Source organism: Heliangelus exortis, chromosome 11 (assembly GCF_036169615.1).
Source record: "Heliangelus exortis chromosome 11, bHelExo1.hap1, whole genome shotgun sequence".
NCBI classification, from domain to species: domain Eukaryota; kingdom Metazoa; phylum Chordata; class Aves; order Apodiformes; family Trochilidae; genus Heliangelus; species Heliangelus exortis.
Genome location: NC_092432.1, coordinates 3,172,758 through 3,194,974, shown reverse-complemented (window position 1 = coordinate 3,194,974; position 22,217 = coordinate 3,172,758). Strand labels below are relative to the sequence as shown.

The window sequence follows — 22,217 nt, the reverse complement described above, 5'->3', positions numbered from 1 at the left end:
AAGTCTGGATAAATTTAGCTCAAATATTCTTGGTATGTTTGTGGTCGCTGTGGAAATTACATCACTGCTTGTTTTAATGATCAGAATATCTCTTGGAAAACTGGCATGGATACCCAAGAGAGGCTTCAAAATGAAATCTTTTAAAAACATGTTTGTCTTTGGAACTGCTTCACCTGCAGTTAGTTGCTTATGGGGGCTGTTTGGGGTGTTTTCTTCCATCTTGATTAAGGAATGTTTTAACTAGAGGTTACTGCTGCTTAATTGGAAAGCCACAAGGTTTAGGGCTGATACACTCTGCAGTGTCTGCTTATCTACATCACAGAAAAATACTGTCTGGGGAGTAAGATTCAAAAAAAAAGTGCTGGTAATTGCTGAAGACAAGACCTCCTCCAGAATCTGCCTGCATGTTTTTCTGTCTTGCACATCAAAGAGCCTTTGAAAATGCTTTTATTTTTGCATCAAACAGGAACTTTTTTTTGGTAACACTGATGGACAGGTTCCCTTTTCAGATCTCAAATGTAGCTTGAAAAGCAAAAAAGGTCCAGCTCCTTAAGTGGTCTTGGAATCATGGTCACACTTCTCCAATGTTTTGCACTGTGGACCTTTCACACAGTGGCAGGGTGGGAATAAAAGCTACAAATCAAACTAATTTGCAGGGATTGGACCTTTACAGGGATGGAGTTGATCTGGGTTCATCACAGGTTGGTGGCAAGGGGATGAAATGTGCATTTCCTAATTTTGCTGTGGGCTGCAGGAGGTTCCTGGCAAGCACCTTCAGCCTCCTGTAACCAACCTTTGTTCTTCCTCCATCGAAATGATATTCCCAGACATGAGGAAGACAAAAGGGAAATATCTCCCCATTGCCCCTCTCTGCAAATGCAGGCACTTCTGCCACTTGTAGGCTTTCTCACAAGCAAGGTGAAGTTTTAATTTTTTTGGTAGCCCCTATTAAAGCTTTAGCAGCAGATCCCTCCGCAGCCTGATTTCAGGACCAGCATTAACTTGGCTGACAGCAGAGGTCTTTTCATTAAGCTTTTTCTTCTGCTCCAGGCACAGCTGCTAAGGTAATCTTCCATCTGCATAATTCTGTCCCAAATACAGGCATCAAGAGGATCTGCTCTTTTTTATTTAAAAGAATGTTGAACAAATTATTTCTTTGAAAGAGAGGAAACACCGATGCATGGAGGTTTTTCCCTTCTGATGAAGGCTTGAACACTAGGGAAAAGTCTCAAAAGAAAACAAAGGTAGCCATGAAATTTTACTTTATAAAGTTCCAAATTAAATCCAGTCTTGGTTTGGTTTCATGGCTATAGGATTTGATTCAGTTGGACAGCAATGGTCTCACTGGAGACACCTTTCAGTGGTTTAATAATCCTCTTTCCAGCCATGTGTGGAAAGAAACACAAAGAAAATCCAAAAGCAAAGTCATACATCTGCATGCTTAATGTATATCTTCCAGATTAAAATTTGGAAGGCAAGAGTGGCATAGCTGGCCTTGCATGCAAAAGCATATTTCTGAATGATTCAAGCTGTAGGATTGGAACCAAATCACTGAGGCCAAAAGACAGAAATAGAAACTTTTACTTAGAGCTGAGTCATTTGTATTTTCAATACAGCAATTGGCTCTCTGGCCATTTGGAGCTCTCTTGGTTTGCTCAGTCCCTTTCCCTGGGGGGTGGAAATTAACACCAGCAATATTCTCTGTGGTCTTTGCTGATCTTTACACCCCAAAAATGCATTATGAGGAGGATGAGGGACATCCTCACTGGAAGACCAAGCTTGCCAGGGGTTGTTGCCATCCTGTTCTTTCCCTGCCCAAGGGTTAGTGGTGTGTCTGCCATGGATGATGGTATCTTCCTGAGACAGCCTGACCACTGAGACCTCTGTTGTGGCCACTGATGCTCTGATAAGCTCCTGCAGAATGAAAGGGATGAACTTGTGCCCTTTAGTGAACCTCACTGGCTGGCATGGTGGGTTTGCTCTGACAGTCATATTCCAGTGTGTATTTCTTTGTGTTCTCTCTAAGCTCAATGCATTCTGCAGCCTCTTTTGTACTTCAGCAAAACAGCAATAAGCAGCTTGGTTACATTTGAACTTCTTGGACAATGCAAATGATTTTCAGAGTCCTGGGGGCCTGGGAGGCACTCACACAAATACAGGAGCCCCCTCAGAGCTGGTAAAGGTTTGTAGCTCCAGTTTAGTGCTGGCTGTGCCAGCCTCATGCAGCCTTTCAGGCATCTGTGATACTGCCCACTAAAGCCAGCTGAGCCTCAGTGGTATTAGTATTTGAGGCTTTTCTGTTCCTTCTTTCCTCATTATCCTGGATGATGGAGAAATGATTGCATAAGTGTGGAGCTAAAGCCTTTGGAGGTGTCTGGGTTTTGTAATTCAGTTCTGGAGCCCCTTAAAAGGGCAGGAGTCCAGAGCCTTTTTCCATCCAGGACTTCATGTTTTCCTTTAAGGTTTCCATTAGGAAATGTGGTGGTTTTTTGTTTTTTTTTTCCCTTGCAGGTTAAGAGTGTTTCTAAAATTTCCAATGGCTCTGGTGGTGATTGGTCACTTTGCATTGCTGCACCTAAAATGTCATTTTATGTGCCCTTTCCAAGCTCCTGTGTGCTTGCTGCAAGATGTTTAATGCAGATCAGCACTTTGCATGTGTGATACTGACATATAAATAATTTTAAAATAATTCCCATTGATGCTATCACAGTGAAAAAGATCCCTTCAGTACTGAATTTTTGGTTTTGGGGCATCCTTCTGAGTCTCAGATCTGGTCTTTTTGCAGGGTTTTGAGTTTCCTTTTGGGGCAGTGAACACTGATTGTAAGCTGTGTTGTAGATGAGTTTCTTTTTGTACTTGGTGCATCATCTTTTCCACAGCCTTTGGCAGGCAGACCTTGGTGTAGAGCCACTCCTTTAATTAGCTGAAATAATGGATGCTTGGCTGAAATGAAGCCACAAAAAATAGACAGAAAAAAGTGTGTGGAGGGTTTCCTCTGTCCTGAGAAGCTGGCACAGTCATGAAGAGAGATTAATCAAGGTCACAGGGACATGACCCACTTCTGGTGTGGTCTCTCCAGTGGGGATGCTGAATTTCCCAGATAAGCCATCCTATTATCTCTTGGTTGTATTTACCCTATCTTTCTCTCCTTGTCTTCTCACATGGCAGTTTATTAGTAATTCTGGAATATGTATTTTGCCTAAATCTTGAGAACAAAGTGGAGTGGCTCATAGGGTTCCTGCTGCAGGACCCTCTTTGGTGTAGTTCTGGGCCACGTTCTGGCTATGGGGCCACTTGGGCTGACTGCAAGTAGGCAGGCAAGGGGAACAGCTTCCCCTGGGAGCAAGCCTTGGTCTATGATTCTGTCTTTTAAAAAATGAATGAATAAAATGAACGAAGAAAACCTTTCTTAAGCAACCAATGAAACCCTGTTTTGAAATGTCACCCAATTAGTCAAAGAACACAGTGTTTCTTAAAGCATTTTTACTGACCTGGGCTGATTTTAAAATGTTTTGGTTTGCTTTGTTTTATAATAAATACCCCAAGGTTTTTGTTTGTTTGTTTGGTTGGTTTTGTTTCCTGGTTTGGGATGGGAATTATTTTTCAGTGTCTTAAAGGTCTCCAGAGGGCTGGAAACATTTTTTTACCCATCTAAGTGGAAAGTGCAATGTAGGACACATCCACCAGCCTTACAAATCACTGGAGGCTTCCTCTTGACTTTTCAGTTTATTAGTCTGAAGTTTTTTCAAAGCAACAGAGTCTCAGAAATAACATGGCTTTCTGTTAATTTTGCAAATTTTGCTCAAGCTTCCACAGAGCAATACTGAAAAATGTTCAAGCAGCCCTTGTGTGTTTGTAAGCATTTGGGGAGGGCTGGCTTGATGCATTCAACACATCTTAAACCTCATCTCTGTCCCATTTTTTTATTTGCTCTGTGGCAGTGCTCAGAAGTCCAAATGGCAAAAGATTAAGCTGGTGCAGGTTAGCTGTCACCATCTGGTGCTGCTGAGGAATTAATAGCTGAGCTCAGCCCAGAGAGGTGTTCTCCCTGCCCACCCCCATCCCCTCTCTGAACCAGAGGCTTGGATTTCCCTGTAATGGGACATGGAGATGAAAACAACTGTCAGGGCTCAAATGGAGTAGTTAATTCAGACAAAGCAGCAGCCAGCAAGCCAAAAGACACTGCATCCAGTGGCTGCTGTAGGAGCTGCTTGTGCTGAAGCAGAGGTGGGTGGCTGGCAGTCCAAGGAATTCATAGCTTAACTGAGGATCCTTGGGATGCTGTGCTAAAGTCATCTTGATTTGCTCCTGCCTTTGGGAATACCTGCATACATTATGACAAGGTCAGTAGCAGTTTTAAAGGTTTATTATTATTAATGTAATTCTGTTTGGGAGGAAGTTAGCTTCCTGCTCTGTTTTATCCTGTGTTAAGCATCTCATTTCTATCTTTCTCTGCTAGATAAAAATATCCTAGTTACTTGCTAAAGAACTCCTACCTTATTAAAGGGACTGATGGAGTACCTACAAATTCCATCAGATTGTGTGTCAGAGACAGGAAAGCAGTGATTTGGGATATAAAATGAGCAATGACCTATATGATGGGCTGCTTTGTTATGCAGCTGTTTGCTGATTCACAGCCCTGACCTGCAAACCCTCACCTGTTTGCTGATAATGCCATAGTGTCAGTTTTAGAAATTTTAATTTTGGGTTTTTTTTTTTTCACACGCTGAGGCGAAACCTCACGAACAGGGCCTGAGACAGGGTGTGACTGGATAGATCTTGATAGATCTTGGTGCCCTTTATTGTTTTGTTTCTCTCTGCTGGGGCACAGCAGAATGTTGGTTTTAAAAGTGATACAACCTTTGAATGGCAATGAAATAACACTGCCTTTTGTGTTGATAAGAGCTATTTACTCCAGAGTGTTCTGAAAAATAAAATTAATCTTGCCCTTTGCTTTTGCAAAAGGCTCTTCCTCCAAAGCCAAGCCTAAAGGCTGCTCCCAAAGGATAAAACATTGAAATCAAGTGTGGGAAGTATTTCCAGAGTTAGTTGTTTTGATACAAGCTGTTAAGTTGTGTGAAGAACAGATGAAGGATGCATTTTTAATGTCAGCAAATGCCTCCTGTTTTCCCCTTGGAGGAAAAACCAAACAGCACTTGGTTTGCTTACAGTCATTAGAAAGCAAGCATAGAAAAAAAGCCACGGGTCTGGGGAGAAGTTAAATAAGGATGATGCAAAGATGATCTGAATGGTAGGGAGTAAGTCCCATGACCTGATTTTTATTGGAATCCAAACGTGTTAGAGAAATGAACTCACACCCTCCCACCTCAGTTCAAATCCACTGCTCTGCCTCCCAGCTCAAAGCTCACAAGGAGGGTGTTGATTTGGGGCAGTGGTTTAGAGGGATCTGTGCCAAGGCATGGGCTCTGCCCCAGATCTGTGTGCAATAAAGCAAAAGGTAAAAGAAAACAAAAGGGGTGGGTGAGGCTTTCTGGAATTTTTAGTGGTTTTTTACTACAGGAATATCCAGGAAGCACTGATAAGGTTATCATAACTTGCTGTGTAATATTCATTGGCAACAGCAATGTGCACCCCCTTGAGCAAAGTGCAGAACCCAGTTTCTGAAGCCATGCAATCTAAGGATTTAAAACACTTTGTTACAAAGCTTCATTTCTCAGAGTATGCCATGGTCAAGTTGGAAATCAGAGGTTCAATATTATTCAACTGCAATATTGCTCCTATATCTTGTCCAAGGCTGTTTATTGGCCCTGTTAAAGTTGTGAAGAGCATGAGATTTGTAGGGTTAAAACCACAGGCAGAATTTCTTTGGATTTGGGGCCAGACTTTTGCTAAAAATGGTTGATGCATGTATTGGGAAAACTTTATTCCCAGCCTACATGAATGCCAGCACTGATGATGGTTCAGTCATACATCTTCTAGAAATAAAACAGTCTTTACTCAGTAGAATGTAATTTTCCTCCTCTTTTTTTTTTTTTTTTTCCCCTTACTTTTGAGTATAAATTAAGCTTATAAAACATGCTGCTTCTTATTTTCCATTTGTGTTTTAGAAGTCAATATATCATTTACTATGTCACCAGGAATTGGGTAATTTACTTGGTGAGATGCTCAGGTTTGCAGTGGATGATTTCTGTGGTTTTGGGGAGCTTAGGAGTGGATGGGCACTTTCAGTTTGATCAATAACAAGTTCTTTTTTGCCCAAGACAAGACTAAAATGGAGTTTAGGGACTAAAATTAATGTCCTAAAGACTCTGTTTAAGCTGCCAGCTAACTCTGGAAACATGTAAATTCCATGAAGCCAACTCTTTGTGACCTTCCCATTTCTGGAGTGTGCCCAGAAGTCTCCATGGAATGCACATGAGCAGACCACAATGGTTGATGAGCAGTCCAGGTTCTCCAAACCAGTGGTGGTGGTAGCACTGGTTGTAACTAAGCCCTGCAAAGGGTTTCAGGAATTTTGAGACTACCAAAACCATGAGAGGAAGTGTGACACATTAGCCAAGTAGTTTTCTGAGGGAGTCATTAGGTAAAGCACAGAAGCAGTTTTGGGATTAGGGGCTAACTTGTGGAGTTCTTTCTTCCCTCCCTTACAACTTTGTGGTCCTTCTTTTGATCCTTGGCCAACTGATTTGGCAGTCCTTGCTCCACAGTTCCAGTAGCAGAGGTGGAAAATGCTTCTCTGAGGACAGCTCTGCTCCAGGATTCATGAGACTTTGGCTTGAGATCTCTCCAATAGCTGAGGAGGTGACACTGGAATGTCCCAGATCCCAAATGAATCTCTAACCATGAGATACTTGGACTTCCACCTCCCCTGGCTATGATTTAAAAGGAAAGAAAGGTGACCCTGCTCAATTTTTTGGCAGAAAGTGTGTGCCTTTATGTGTGGATCTCAGTCCTGAGTGATAGTCCCCCAAATCAGGACTGAGGCTGGAAGGAAGGAAAATTTTTATCCCTCCTTTTAGCATTTCTTTTAGTAAACCAGAATAAAGCTGCTGTGCTCTCTCAGCCCTGATTTGCAGGGCTTCCTGCTCAGCTTTCCAGCTGGTTTGTGTCTCTGATGTGAGGCACTTTTTCCTCTAAGGGGAATTCCAGTGCTTCTCTCTAGATTCAGGATTTCATCACAGGGGTGGCTGCATGTTCCAGTAATTGCCCTGTTTGCTTGGATCTGTACTTCTGGATTATACTTTGTCCAGTTCTGAGTTGTTTAGATGAACTATTCTGCTTTAAAGTTCTCTCTTCAATCACTCTTCAAACAGCTGCTTGCCTAATTGGAATAATCTGCATTTCTTACCTTTAGTGTCCACTAAAAAGAAAATTATATAGCATGTAATATTCTTTGAGATGCCTTTACAGGTCCAAAAGACTGTAACAAGTATTGGATTAATTTATTTTCCCAAATACCCCTGAAAACTACAGAATTGTGAAGGCTCTGCACCTATTACCAGGAACTGGGAGGTGCTTTTTTGTTATCCTGTCATCTAACACCACATTCATCTGCCCTGATTTCTGCTGCTTGCCCTTGGTGAGTTCTGCACCATGGGAGGAAGGTTATTGATGTGGGCACAACTTTAATGGAACAAATCTCTGGAGCCATCTCCAATGTCTGAGTGAATTGAGCTTCATTTAAATAATTGATGAGAAGTGTTAGTCAGAGCCTGTTGGTGAATCAGACTGCATTATTCAAAGATATTTACTGACAGTTATAGATTGGTCCAAATTTACTCTTTTTTTTTTCCCAGGCTGCCTTAAACTAGGCCCTGCATGACATATTTTTAAAAAATCCTTTTTAACATATGTGAAAATCTGTGGGCTCAAGGGCTTTATTTAACCAGTTGCATATCAGGAATAATTAATAATGTTTTTAACAAGAAAAAAGTGAGTATGAAACAATCTCTTTTGAAGTGAAAAGTGCTTCTTTACTCTGTCCTGCAGGTCATTCAGGAGTGGACCTGAACATCTTACTCATAATTCAGTGACTTTCCTGCAGCTTGCCCTGCCCTGGTGTTTTGGGGGGGTCAGACTTCATGGCTGCCTCTTTGTGAGCCACAAGCACCACAAGCATCTTCTCTAATGAGTTTTAATCTTTGACATACAAGAACTCTTCTGGCTCCTAACGACATGAAAAAAAAAAAAAAATCAAGCCTAGGAGAGTCTCCAGGATTGATCAGGGTGACACTGAGCATTGTGTATAATCTCCTTTTACTCTGTTTTCCCAGAGTAAAAACATTCCCAGTTTCTTGATGTTCACTGAGGTGTACAAAGCTCTGGCTGAAAGTGCTGGAGAAATGCAGGGGAGATTTTGTTGTCAGGAGGTGAAGTGTGACAGGAGCAAGGCTAATGCTACAAGAACTGGTTTGCAGGTCCTGCAGACACCTTGCTCCTTCAGAAGCACCACGGGTACCAAGCTCCTCTGAGTCCTCTCCTGGTTCCTGCAGCAGGAGGTTGCCTGTGGCCATGTGTCTGTGAGCTTTCACACCATCTTTTGGAAACCACCTCTGGTGGGTTTGGGGAACTCTCTGGCCCTTTTAGTTTCATGTCCCTCTTGGACAGTACTTAAGCATATTAATAATTTTTATTTTTTTTACCAGGCAACTGATTGGTTTTTTCCTGTTTTTTTGTTTGGTTGGTTTTCTTGTTGGTTTTGTTTTGGTTTTTTTTTTCCTGTGCAATAAATATTCTGGTGAAAATAATTCACCCCCTTTTTTTTTCTGCCAGGATGCATCGATGGTGCAGCTGTGCACAAGCAGTGACCAAGTATTTTCTTCCTGACCCCCTTTTTTTTTTTTTTTTTTTTTTTTTAAATCCTTTTCCTGCAGGAACTGTGGACATGGGTGGCAAACAGTCCACAGCTGGCGAAGTCTCTGTAACTCAGGCACCTGTTACAGAAAGCATTCAGGATGCTTACAAAGCTGGAGACACCAGTAAGGCCCAAGAGCTAATTAAGCTGGCATGTGAGGAGACTGCACTGCAAGTGGAAAAGGTAGGGTTAGGTTACTGCTGTATTGGGAAAGAGAACAAAATGCCAAGTTTCTACCTTCCAGCATTTCTCCTGCAGAATCTCCCTGCAGTTAAATTTGTAATGCTGGTGCTGCAGGGTCCCAGACACTGCTGGTTGTGTGGAGCACTGGAGGAACAGATGCTGAGGGGCAATGCTTGCCCTCAAAGGAACTGCTCAGAAGATGAGACAGACCACAGGACCAGCATGTGTAGGAACAGGAGGCTGTGTGAGGAGTGGTGTTGGTGCCATGGTCACTAAAACAGGGAAATGGCTTTTTCCCCATTAAAAAAAAAGCAGTTTATAGACTTAGCAAAAAAAATGTATTCCCTCATCAGCACAAAGATGGTTGATGGCCCCCTGGGAAGATTTTGCTGCTTGTGTTTGGAACTAAATCCTCTGTGCCAACTTCTGCACTGCTCTGCCTTCAGAACCTTCCTTTTGGGACTGCTCTTTACACAGAGCTTATCCTGGTGTTTTGGGACAGTACCTGCACTCCCAGTCCAGGCACATTGGCCATCTCCAAATCTGGAAATACTGATATAATACTGCACTTTGTAGCAGAGCTGTGCAAGAGCTTTTACTGTTGATCCATGAAAAAGGGTTTTACACACACCATCCAGTGCCTTGGGCACTTTTGGGATAAAGTCATAAAAAACCCATAAAGCAAAACCTAACAAAGAATATAATTAATTTATCACCAGCAGTGAATATAATGGCTACCAATGCTTATGATATTCTCAGTTAACCACAGTGACAGTGGGTATGAATTTGTGTGGGCACAAATAAACATGTGGCTCTAGAAATGCTCTCTTTCTCTACCCACTCCCTTCACAGAGAGTTTATTTGGCTGTGTTTTCTTTACCAGTGCCAACTTTTAGGTATTGCAGCAGCATATGGAGATCTTCAGGCAGTGAGGTATTTACTGAAGGAAGCATTGGTGGTGTTACCAACAGAACCCAATGATGACAATGCAGCTGTGGTGGCTGCATATTTTGGACATAAGGATGTTGTGAAAGAACTGCTGGATTCCCTTCATGGTAAGCCTGTTGGGTTGTCTCTGCCTTTCCTCAAGTTTTGGGGAGCTTGTGTGCTATAGCTTCAAGCAGGCTTTGATTCATTATTTTCACATCCCTTGAAAGAGAAGAGATGGGAAAATAGGAAAATGTGTGGAGGGATCTGATCTCTGCTGTGTTTGAAGGGAACTTCCCCCCATGAGGGGAAAATTCCATGCTTTCAATTTGGAAGTGGAGGAAGATGCCATTCTGCCAATTCATTCCCATCAAGCCTCACATCTGGGTGGTGTCCCAAATCCCCCAGAGAAATTAAGGGATTTTCAGGAAACAGAATCATCCCACTCTTCTGATCCAGCAGGCGTGGTGGTGCTGGAAGTGAGAGAGCAGCACCACTGTCTGGAGAGCAAAAGTTTGGGTGCACAGCTGGCTGCAGGCTCTGTGCTCTCTTGTCAGCATTTTGGTTTGACTTTCAGGGAAATTCCTTCATTAGAATCATCATTGTATTTCACTTACATTTTAAAAATTATTTTGAGCAGAGACATCTTTAGACCCAGGCACAATTCTTATGGTAGCTGTGGGAGGGGGAAAGAGAGCATTACCCTGAGTCAGGACCTAGAGCTTGGCTTTGGGTCCCCTGTTAACTCCCTGCATGGCAGCTGCTTCTCACAGGGACCCTTTTTGGGTTCCAAATGTGGTGATCCTGCCCAGAAGCCAGGCTGAAATGCTGTCTTTACCTCAAACACTGCAGTAGTAACTTCAAAAGCTGAGCTGCAAATCCTCTGCAGTATTTGACCTGAAGATAGCTCAAGCTCTTCACTGGAGCTATGTACTTGCCAGTGCCCTCAGTGAGAACAGGAATAACCTGTTGGGAAACCTGCTTATTTGATTTTCTTAAACTCTTAGAGCACTAATAAGCAAAAGAAATGTTAGTTTGAAAGATGAAATTAAACCTAATATTTCCTTTAGCCAGAAAGGAGGCTGACAGCACTGGTTTTGGAACCTAGTAGCAAAAATTGTTATATTAATATAATAATCTCAGTAATGAAAAGTGATTTAAGTAGTTTCTGGAAGCTTAGTTCAGTTTAGAACTGACTGAATTCCCTTAAGCCCTTGCTTCAGGGGGATCAAGGAGGTGCTCTTTCAGACAGCAGCTTTCAGAAGTTTTTTTCTTACCCTTTATTTTCCTGAAAAGTTACATAGAAAGCAATCAAAGGGCTTAGGAGTAAACTCTATGAATTTTGCAATTTGGCAAATGCACTGCAGTGATTCTGTTCCAGGGTGAACTTTTTGTGGCTTGCAGCTGAAGTGGAGCCTGTTTTTTGCAGTGTAAGGGGGAGTGATGTAGTCAAGTTGTTGAGAATGAAGAGAACAGCATCATTTCCACATGGAGAAACTGCAGGGGGGAAAAAACCCCAAAAGTTGATACACAAACTTGGGCTTGTGGATGTTTCTGTGAGCATTTCAAAGGGGATTTGTAAAATACATCAAGGTGGTACTGTGAATCCAGGAAAAAATGAGGACTGCTTATTGTTAGCAGGAATAATCTCAGGAACATTTAGTTACATGGGCAGAGTTATGTACACCTAGGTTCTTAAGGACAAAACATAAAGTCAGAAAAAATTAAAAAAAAAAAAGGTAGCTTGGGGATGACCAAAACATTATCAAATTCATGTAAAATGAGCACATGGTGTTCTAGTTTTTAGCCTTAAATGACATTGGTCCAACATGATTATGAATTGATAGTAAAGCATTCACTCAAAATGAAATATTTCAAGGGGAAATGAAATTTTGTAGGGGAGACCTTAGGTTGCAGTGAAAAAAAAAATAAAAGAATTATTTTGTGTTGTCTGAAATATTTATTTTCTGTTTCATTGCTCTGGTAGCATGAAAAGTCAGCTATATTTCCTCATTCTTTGTATCCCTTTAAGAACTTGTAAGAAGTGGCTTGTCTTGGATGTTTGGATCTAATGTCATTTGGATCAGGCCTGTTTTCTCTGGATGCAAAGATAATCCTGGTCATCCTTTGCTTGGGATGTTTGATTTTTCTGCTGGCAGCCTAGCAGCCATCCTCAAAACCTTCCACTGCCACCAGTTTATGCATGATTAGCTCAGGGACAGTCAAAAATTCACCTATTAGCTGGGTAGAAAATGAAAACCAGTAAAAGAAAGCTGAAAAGTTTGTGCCTGTTCAGCTTAGGGCTCTTCTCTTGCAGTGCATTCAGCTTTTTTGTCCTCCTCAGAGGCTTCACCCTCTGCCCTTTGCACAGCCATTAATTGTGGGTGACTCCTGCACATCACAGCCTGGGGGAATCAACTAAATCAAATGCTTTATCTTTTTGATAGGTGCCAGCACTTGCCAACAACTCCTGAACTGGATGCTGGCCATAGCCTGCCAGCAGGGCCACTTGGACATTGTCAAACTCCTGATTCGTGCATACAGTGCTGACCCAGAGAGCTGTGCAGTCAGGAGGAATGAATTCCCAGTTCTTATAAGGTTGCCCCTGTATGCTGCTATCAAAGCAGGTAGGTAGCTGCATGCTTCAAAACTTTGCCCCTTTCTGCAATGTCCTTCAGAGAAGAGGCTGGGTTGTTCACATCTAGGATAATATCAGTGTGGACTGTCTGGCCTGGAATTGTCCTGGATTTTCAGTGGGTTAAATTCTAATAATTTTGGCTCTGGATCTTTTTGCTCAGCCCAAGTTAGGTCAGGGCCTTCTTCTGTTTGATTACTGTGAATAGTGAGAGGCTGAACCTTCCTCCTAAAGTCCTGGAGGAAAGACCCTTCAAAAGCAGAAACTTGGCAAGTAAAAAGCACTATTGTTATGGGCACTCTGGCACACAGGCCTGATGTAGGCTGAATAATTTACACATCAAAGCACAGCTGTGTGCATAGTTTAGTAAGACAAGTGGAAAAAAAAAGGAGAAAAAAGAAAGCTTGGGCCAGTGCTTTTGCACAGTGTCTTTGCTGTCTCAGTTTGACCAAACTAAGTCCTATCACTGGAGGAAAAAGCCTCTAAACAGTTGAGTTCTCTTTTTTTGCTCAGAAGTGGTTATTTCCCAGGATTTCTGTTCAGCTCCTTGTCAGTGCAGTTGCATGAGAAGAAGAGAAGAGATAATCTGTCTTTTCTCTCCAGGGAATGAAGATGTAGCTGTGTTTTTATTACGAAATGGAGCTTTCTTTTGTTCCTACATCCTGATGGACAGTCCTGAAGCCAGCAAACACCTTCTGAGGAAGTATTTCATTGAGACAAGCCCACTGCCAGGTAGTGCTCCAGCAAAAACAGTAAGTAGCCATTTATCTGCCTGAAGAAAAGTTCCTTTAAAGGAGCATCATGTTAATAATTGATATTTGCCTTTACAAACTGATTAGCTGGTGATTCTTCTCAGCTAAGAGCTTTGTGGTTTGGTACCCATTTAGAAAACAGGCTGTGAATGTGGCTTTAATGTCACTGCTGTGTGATCAGATCATGGTAGCTGAGCTGCTTTTCTCCCACAGAATGGTTTGTGATGGGACACAGAGGCCAACAAAAAGCAATCAGAGACTTTTTAGGTTGCCAAGACCTCTGTTTATTACTTAGCCACTGGCAGCCTTTTGGCAATTTTGGTCATTCATTTGCATCTCAATTTCTTCCACTGTAAAATGGGGAGATTTAAACTCCCCACATCTCAGAGCTGTTGGAAGGCTTCATCCATGCTGCTGCTGCTTTGAGTTCTAAAGGTGAGGTTTGGTTTTGTTTTCATGCAGGGTATTATTACATTTCATGGTTATCACATATCTTTGGATAACTGGGCTGTATTCTTCATTCTCTGTGTCTCTGGTATCCAAGTCTCCTTTATTCAGAAAATATTTAAAAGTCTCACAGCACACACTGCTACTGCTTTATTGGGATGTATAAATTTCATATTACTTCTACTGTTATCCAGCAGTTTCATCATCAATAAATTTTTGGTTTTCCCCCTCAATGTGTAAATTAACCCATGCTGAATATGAGCAGCAGAGCCCTGAGCTTTCAGCAGTCACAGTTTTCATCAGGTCATAAAAATTGGGTGGGGAAAAATCCTGAAGGAAAAAATCCTGAAAAAGATCCTGAAAAAAAAGCCTGAAAAAATCCTGAAAAGGATCCTGAAAAAATACTGAAAAAAATCCTGAAGGGCTCTGTTTGTGTGAATCCCTTTGCCAGCTGAGTGTTGGTTTGCTCAGCTAGAAACAGCACAGGGTGTTGATTCTGCTTTGGTGTTAGGTAAAAATAAGCAGAGAGGTTTTTCATGGGGTTACCAACTTCTCCAGTCTTTGTTTTCCTGCCAAAACCCTGTCCCATGGGATTCCCAATGACACTGAATTGTAGGGTTTGAAGTCTCCATATGGGAGCTTGATTTATGATTTAGAACCCTCTCTGTGGGATTCTTAGATTTGTGGACAGGTAAACAGAATAAGCTATATCCTAGGTGTTTCTGGGCTAGAGCTGGTAAAACTACATGCTTTCTAGAAGAAAAAAAAATGCAAAAAAACTGGATAATTCAACTTGAATAAACTTGAAATAAGCATCTGAATCACAGGGAATAGGTCTGTTTTCCATGTGAACTTGCTGGCAGTATTTAACTTAGCTGCTGAAAAAATGACTCAGCTTTGCTCTTGTCACACCCTGGGTGAAGAAGAGAGCAGCATTAAAACATCACCTAATTGCCAGAAGGGCCTGGTTTAAAGAAAAACCAAAAACAAACAAACAAACTGCAACCAGAAACAAAACTAAGAAACCCAGACCCAGAAACTTGACCTTGATTCTTCTAGTAGCTGTTTATTTTTAATATACTTGCTTATTCAATGCTTTCTCTTTGAATTGATTTTGGCAGACAGAGCCAAAATAAGGAAGGTTTGTCCCAGTTTGTCTGCAGAGCTCAGGTCTCTGGGAAGTGACAGTCACACACCCTGATAATTTTTTCAAAGGTGACTTCACAGCAGCTGCAAAGAAGCTGCCTCAGTGCTTTCTGCATACACATTCTCTCTCTCTCTGCATACACAACCTCTTCAGGTTCACAAATCTAAGTCTTCTTGTGTAAGTCCTGGGATGCATTTTGCACTGGGAGGAAGCAAAAAAGGATTGTGCAGAGACTGTGATGTGTAGAGCAGCCAGCTGGATGTCCAAAAGTCTCTCTGCTTGGACAGGGCAGATCAAGCACTCATCATTTCAGGATGAGCCCAGAAATTCAGAAGGGTTTTTCCCATCTGCTCTCTCTTTAAGTGAGAACACTACACAGTTGACCTCCAGTTGGTGAATGCTACCAGCTATGCACAAAATGTGGTTTAGCTGCCACACCTTCCATGCTGCCCTTTCTGAGACAATAAGAGTTACATCTCATTTTTCTGATAGCTGTTTCTCCTTTTTGGTTTTTTTTTTCTGGCATAAATTTATGCCCACAGCAAACCACTTGCCTTGCTGAAGAGAGAAAGTGCTCCATTTTTACAGGAACAGGTAGAAAATAGTCAACAGCCCCTGCAGTCAAGTGGCTGGGCACAGATTCCAGGCTTCAATAGGTGTAATCAGTATGGAGCTACATGTCATTTTCCAGTGTGTGCAGTCTGAAATATTACAATTTTTTTCAATTGCAGTCTAAACTAGAGCTTAAACTGCTGCTTTTCTCTGGGAAGTAGTTGGCAATAATTTCATACATGAAGATAGGAATGTATGTGTGTGTTCTTCTCACATCACCATCATTAAAGAAATCTGCAGCAGTTCCACACAAGATTCACAGCAGCTTTTTTTTGACAGAGGAATTAGATCACTGTCCTCAGAATATCCTGTCTCTGGCAAGAGGGAGATCCTCTTGGGACAAGTCATGTCATTTAGCAGAAGTGCATTACAGCCTTTTAAAATCACCTTACCAAAAAGTCTCAGATCTAAATAAATATTATTTTTATTTTATTTGTAGCTCATCATTTTGCCCAGGAGCAGTGGGGTCTCTTGTTTCTGCACCATTTCCAGCCTCTTGCCTTCCTCTGTACATCCCCTGACATCGCTGCAGGAGATTTCCATTCATTTTTCAGGAGTTATATTGAGGAATTCTTTCTCTGGCAGGAGAGAGGATTCTGCAGATATTTCCCTCACCCTTCAGAAGAGCAATAAGCCACCCAGAGTCAGGCCATGCCCTGGAGCTGACAACCTCTGAACACTGTCCCTTCCCTCTCTCACTTAAGCACAGAGCTCCCCAGCTCAGAGAGGGAGCAAACTGATCCCTGGCCCTGTGAGTTCAGCATCACAACCTCTGACTTGGCAGAAATGAGCTTTTCTGGGAAGATAGCAGAGGTGATTAAGTATGAGCTGGGGAGGAAATCCCCTCTCTTCGTGGCATTGCTCTCAGGCTTTCTTTCACTTAATTACGTTTTCACCACAGAGTGCTGAGCCAAATAAATCCCTAAGATAACTCCACTGATATCAGGTTGGTAGCACCAAAGTGATTTTTGATTCACTGTCCCTAAGTCTTCTGACTGATGATCCTCCAGTTTGCAGTACTCAGGTGGAAGAAACACTGTCAGCCCTTGGCTCTGGATGGAGAGGAGCAGAGGATGCAAGGCATTTACTGCTGAGATTCAAAAAGCTGCCTAGGAGATGAGGACATCTACCCTGCAGCTTTCCTAGCAGGTTTTGGATTTCACAATCTTCTCTGTGGTTTTTGAAGTCACTTTCTGAATTCTGCAGGTATCTTTCTATCACATTAAATACCCTGAGGCCTTGGCTTTGCATTTTTGATGGTAAATGAGACACAGCAATCTAAATGCAAAATAGAGATGAGTATCAGTCTGAAATGAGAAGCAGCAGAGACTCATGGTTCTGCTTGCACCCTCTGAAAGCAGACTGGAGGTCTGATTGTTACTGCATTGATTGGTGTACTCAAGGACAAGTACTTTTTTGTGCTATAAAGAGCTTCATTTTGAAAGAGCAGGAACTGAAGGAGGCTATAAGCCCCATCAGTTCTTCTCTGATTATTTTTTCATTGCAGCTTTGTTGGACACATTTTAAGATGAGCATAAAGGGAGTTGGAGTCTCTAGTGTATTTTACTCCTGGCTCCACTGCTTGAAGAGGTGTTGCTGTTCCATTGCATGGGCTAGCAAATAGGTAGCCTGGACCAGTGACTGATGTAAAAAAAATCTCAGGCTCTGGAGCCTGAATTCAGGATTTTAAGTCACAAGAGCCTGCTTTCTTCTGTGAGGAGGAAACCAAATGAGCTAATCAGCTCTCCAGCCCTCCCTTCCCATCACTGCCAGATTTTCAAAGCCCTGTATGGTTATATGCATCCTCTGCATAACTGAAGGACTTTTGGATAGCCCTCTGCATGGAATATTTGCCCAGATTTTTGGCTGGAAATCTTAATTCTCTTCCTTCTGTTTGGTTATGTAAAATATGTGAGTAGTTCTTGGAGTTCAATACCCTGGTTATGGATGCTTAGGAAAAATGCTACAGAGCATCCCACTGTAGATCTGATGCTAAAATTTAAATAAAACCAAAAAAAAACCCAAAACAGCAAAGGGAAGCAGAGGAAAGGGCATGGCTGATCTCCATGGCTTCATTTTTGAGGTTTAGTCTCCCCCTGAGCAAGGTTTTTCTGATGGTCACAGGAGATAATTGGTGGTTCCTGCAGGCAGCCTGAGACAAATCCATCTTTCTGTAACCCTCAGTGCTGTGTTAGTATCCCCACACCCCATGTCCTGACAGCAATATGGGTAAGTGGGAAGCCCCTTCCTTACCAGCAATTAATATTTAGACCATAGACATGTTGTCTGGAACTGCTGCCTGTAAACTTGGATTTTCCCCTCTTCATTTACCCCCTCCACCCCCGTTTTGGCTCAGTCTCAGCGTCGCTTTTGAAAAAAAAAAAAAACAAAAAAAAATTGACATTCCTGGAAAGAATAGATCAGGGCAGAGTCTGGATTGCCAGCCAAGGTTAGTTGTTAAAATGGCCAATTCCCTGTTAAAACGTTTCTCACAGATCCTAGGCAGACTTTCAGTAGCTGGAGCTTTGTTACACCTTTCTCTTCTAGCCTAAGAAGGCCATTCCTGTTTTTAAAATCTCCATGTAGCTGGGAATCAGACTTTTTCCAAGGGTGGTTTTTTTTTTTTTTTTTTTTGCTACGTGACTTTAAGTCACTTTATCCAGCACTGTTAGGTAGGAGGGTGCTGGGTTTTTACTGTATAAGCAAAAGTCATGGTGTAGGTTTAATTGTCCCAGCATAAAAAGGCTTTTGTTGACATCACTATAAACCTCAATATGGTATAAATGACATCAGTAAGAGAATTTACTTGCTGATTAAGCTCTGTTTCTATCAGGGACAACTTTAGCTGGTTTAGGATGGAGCTACAGTGATGCTGCCCTTCTCCTCTCCCCAGCCATGCATTCCTCCCTCTTTTTCCATTGTAAATCTGTTTTTGGTGACCTCAGCTGGAAGCTAAAGCAGCTGAAAATTCTCTATCTGAAATAAAAAGTAGTAATATTGCAAGATAGGGTAATGCCCTGAATGTGTGTGTAAACTTCCAGGCAGACAACAATACTACCAGAGGATTTTGTGTGTAGTGTAGAGCTGGTCTCCTGCATTATCTGGATTTATGGATCTGCCTCCTCTTATGAGCTCCTGGGGCAATTCAAGGAACCAGGGAAAACAAGTCAAGTGCCTCAGCAAAAATTTTCTCTTTCTCAGTGAGGTTTCCTCATGCTGAGATCTTCCTGTCCCTTAGCAGCAGTGCCACATCCCTACATCTCTCCTGAAGTGGGGGGTAGCTAGGGATGGAAAAGAGAATCTGACCTGGGTGTTTATAATCTATTACCATAAATCACAGCTGATTTATGTGATGTAAACAGGGTCAGGTTTGGTCTCTCAGAGGTGAAGAGAAAATTACTAACTCCATGCAGAATTTAACACGAGTTTATAAGTGGCAGTCTGTGAAATACACAGACTTGGAAAATCTTGGAGTAAAGCACAATATGTTTGGTGCCAGTGGGGAAGCTTTGCAGTGTAGCTCTCTTTCTGTACTGTGTATTTTGCAGTGAATACTCTGCTTAATTTTATTTCTTGCTGCTGTTGACTTGCTGTGTTTTCTACAGCTCCCATGTGGCCTGATGGTGGATGTAGCTTTAGACAAGCAGCTTGTGCTCTCTGCCTTGGTTTCTCCAGTGGTACAACAGGCATAATATTTTCATTCATATTTTCAGGGCTGTCCTGAGGCCTCAGTAGTGACCATTTGAAAAGCACTATATCTTCACTAAATAATTCTACTATTGATTTCTGAAAAGTGCAATGCTTTGTGCTCACCCTTTATTCCATTCTCCTAGACATTTGAACTGTGTGATTTTCATGACTTGGAGTCTCAAGTAAGCATTTGAGATAGACCTTTGTTTCCCTTTCGTTCCTTTCCCTTGCCAAAATTCCTTTTAACTTTTAATTTGAGGTTAAAAGTTTTAAGTGCTAAATACTGTGAAATGGAAAGCAAATGAAACTTGCAGTTGGATCCTTGCTGCCTCCTGGTGGAGAATCAGCAACTACTTCACTGAGGCTGTCTGTGGGAAGAGTTATGTCAAAAACACTGAGCTTATGAAAACGTTTTGGGAGTAACATTTTTAAAATGTGTATTTTGGAACATAGATTTCACTGGAATGCAATGAAGTGAGCTTGAAAGTTAAGCCTTGGGACTTCGATGCTTTGGTGACCACTCTGTCTTTATGTTTTCTTCTGTTTAAGCTGAAGCAGTTATGCCTTTCACAACAGTTTCTGGGGTTTTTTCCAAAAGAAGATAAAATGACTTCCTCATCTTGCTGTCAAAAGCAGCAGAATGTTATCTAGAGGGGAGGCAACTGCCAAAGTCATGTCTCTCAGATACTAAAATATCTTCCTGAATGTTAGTGAACAAATTTCTAGTGTTTAGAAAAGCTTTTCATGAGGGTGTTTGCCTTGCCTTGCCTTTCCCAGATGTTCCTTTGCAAAACCTAAAACTTCTCTAATGGTTGGCTGCTTGTTGGTGGAAGATTTAAGATGGAAGAGCAGTTCCTGGGCATATATGAATTGTTCCAGCAACAGGTCTGCTCCTAAGAATTCACCATGACACTCAGCAGGTCTCTCTATGTCCTCTCTACACATGTGCCAGCAGTGATCCACAAGTGTTCCAGGAGTTCCTCTGGACCTGCCTGGCCTCTGTTGGTTTTCAGAGTCCTTTGAAGATCTGAGCAGTCAATGTCCACGAGACAGAGTGGGGTTCAGGCTCCAGAGTCTGGATTTAAGCTGGGTTTCCATAGAATCATAGAATCCTAGAGGTTGGAAGGGACCTCGAAAGATCATCTAGTCCAACCCCCCCTGCCAGAGCAGGGCCCCCTAGAGTACATCCCCTAGGAACGTGTCCAGGAGGGTTTTGAATGTCTCCAGTGAAGGAGACTCCACAACCCCCCTGGGCAGCCTGTTCCAGGGCTCTGTCACCCTTACAGTAAAAAAATTTTTTCTGATATTCAACTTGAACCTCCTATGCTCCAATTTACACCCATTACCCCTTGTCCTATCACTGGTCACCACTGAGAAAAGCCTAACTCCATCTCCCTGACACTCACCCCTTACATATTTGAAAACATTGATGAGGTCACCCCTCAGTCTCCTTTTCTCCAAACTAAAGAGACCCAGCTCCCTCAGCCTTTCCTCATAAGGGAGAAGTTCCACTCCCTTAATCATCTCAGTAGCTCTGCGCTGGACTCTTTCAAGCACTTCCCTGTCCTTCTTGAACTGAGGGGCCCAGAACTGGACACAATACTCCAGGTGTGGCCTCACCAATGCAGAATAGAGGGGGAGGAGAACCTCTCTTGACCTACTAACCACACCCTTTCTAATGCACTCCAGGATGCCATTGGCCTTCTTGGCCACAAGGGCACATTGCTGGCTCATGGTCATCTTCTTCTCTACCAGGACCCCCAGGCCTCTTTCACCTACACTGCTCTCCAGCAGGTCATGATCTCTCCATGTCATGCTGGATGTGTCTTGCAGGGCAGAGAGCTCAGCCCCATGGAAACTCTCAGAGCATGTTGCTGGATGAACAAAACCTCAGGGTCTGTCCAGCTCTCAGAGGAAAGTGCTGGCTTCAGGCAAGGCAGCTCAGCCTTTGTGGGGCACATTGGGGCTGGTGTATGGGATGGTGAAAAAGTCCAGGTTTGCTCATGGTCTTTGGAGTAGGATTGTGGTGGAGACTGTTGATATCCAGGCATGATTTCATCTCTGAGTCAGTTTAATTCCTAGAAGCAGACTGAAAAGGGAGCAAAATGTTTATGGTCTGTGCTCAGGTCTGCCAGATTCCCAGCAGTGAAACACAGGCCAAGAGCAGTTGGGATCTTACTGAACCTGGTTCTTCTTTCTTTGAAATCTGTAGGCTTTGTGTGTGAACTGGTCAAACCTCAAGCTGCCCTGGGTGGATCTAGACTGGCTGATTGATATCTCCTGTCAGATAACTGAGCTGGATCTCTCTGCCAACTGTCTGGTCTCCCTTCCATCTGTCATCCCATGGGGCCTGATAAACCTCAGGAAGCTGAGTCTGGCTGACAACCAACTGACAGAGTTACCCAGGGTACAGTCATCTGACGAGATCATATGTACAAGGTGTGTGCTGGGTGCCTGCAGCAAACTCAACCCACAGCTGCAAATGAGTCAGTTGTGCTTGTGTGGAGCTGTGTAAGTGAAGAGCATGTTCAGGGGCTTCTTGGTGTATTTTGTCTGTGGCAAGATCTAACTTAAGATTTGCTCTTTTGCACTCCCAGTGCTCCCAAGTTAGTTGTCAGGACAGTTGTAGGGACTTTTATTCCTACTTCTGCTTTTCACCACTTCTGGGGACCTCCACTCCTCCAAGTCTAAGCTCTAAGCTAACCCAGGTTACCCAGGTTGATGTTTGCTGGCTTGTACTATATTCCTACTTCTGCTTTTCACCACTTCTGGGGACCCCCACTCCTCCAAGTCTAAACTCTAAGCTAACCCAGGTTGATGTTTGCTGGCTTGTAATAATTATCTGACCTTCTGTCTGTGCAGAAAACTTCTCTCTGCTCCCTGGAAGGGTCAGTTTTTAAACAGCTGTTCTTGTTTTGCCTTGTGAGAGTGCATTCCATCTGCTTGCATTTACATCTAAAGCTGTCCTGGTAAAATAGATGTCTATGGCTACAGGCATCTTTGCCAGCA

At 42.6% G+C, this 22,217-nt stretch overlaps 1 protein-coding gene across 9 annotated transcripts in view; it reads left to right on the top strand.

The window, feature by feature from the left end:
* The window catches only part of LRRK1 (leucine rich repeat kinase 1), an 80,616-nt gene that overhangs the window by 6,938 nt on the left and 51,461 nt on the right, over positions 1 to 22,217 (top strand). For all 9 annotated transcript variants that reach the window (XR_011727920.1, XR_011727919.1, XR_011727916.1 and 6 more), the window contains exons 2-6: positions 8,835 to 8,998; positions 9,882 to 10,053; positions 12,373 to 12,552; positions 13,164 to 13,312; positions 21,421 to 21,647. Coding sequence is in view for 3 of the 9 variants with exons in the window: in XM_071754210.1 (XP_071610311.1) it covers positions 8,835 to 8,998; positions 9,882 to 10,053; positions 12,373 to 12,552; positions 13,164 to 13,312; positions 21,421 to 21,647 (892 nt within the window). In the remaining 6 variants the exon portion in view is untranslated. The remainder of the gene's footprint in view (positions 1 to 8,834; positions 8,999 to 9,881; positions 10,054 to 12,372; positions 12,553 to 13,163; positions 13,313 to 21,420; positions 21,648 to 22,217) is intronic.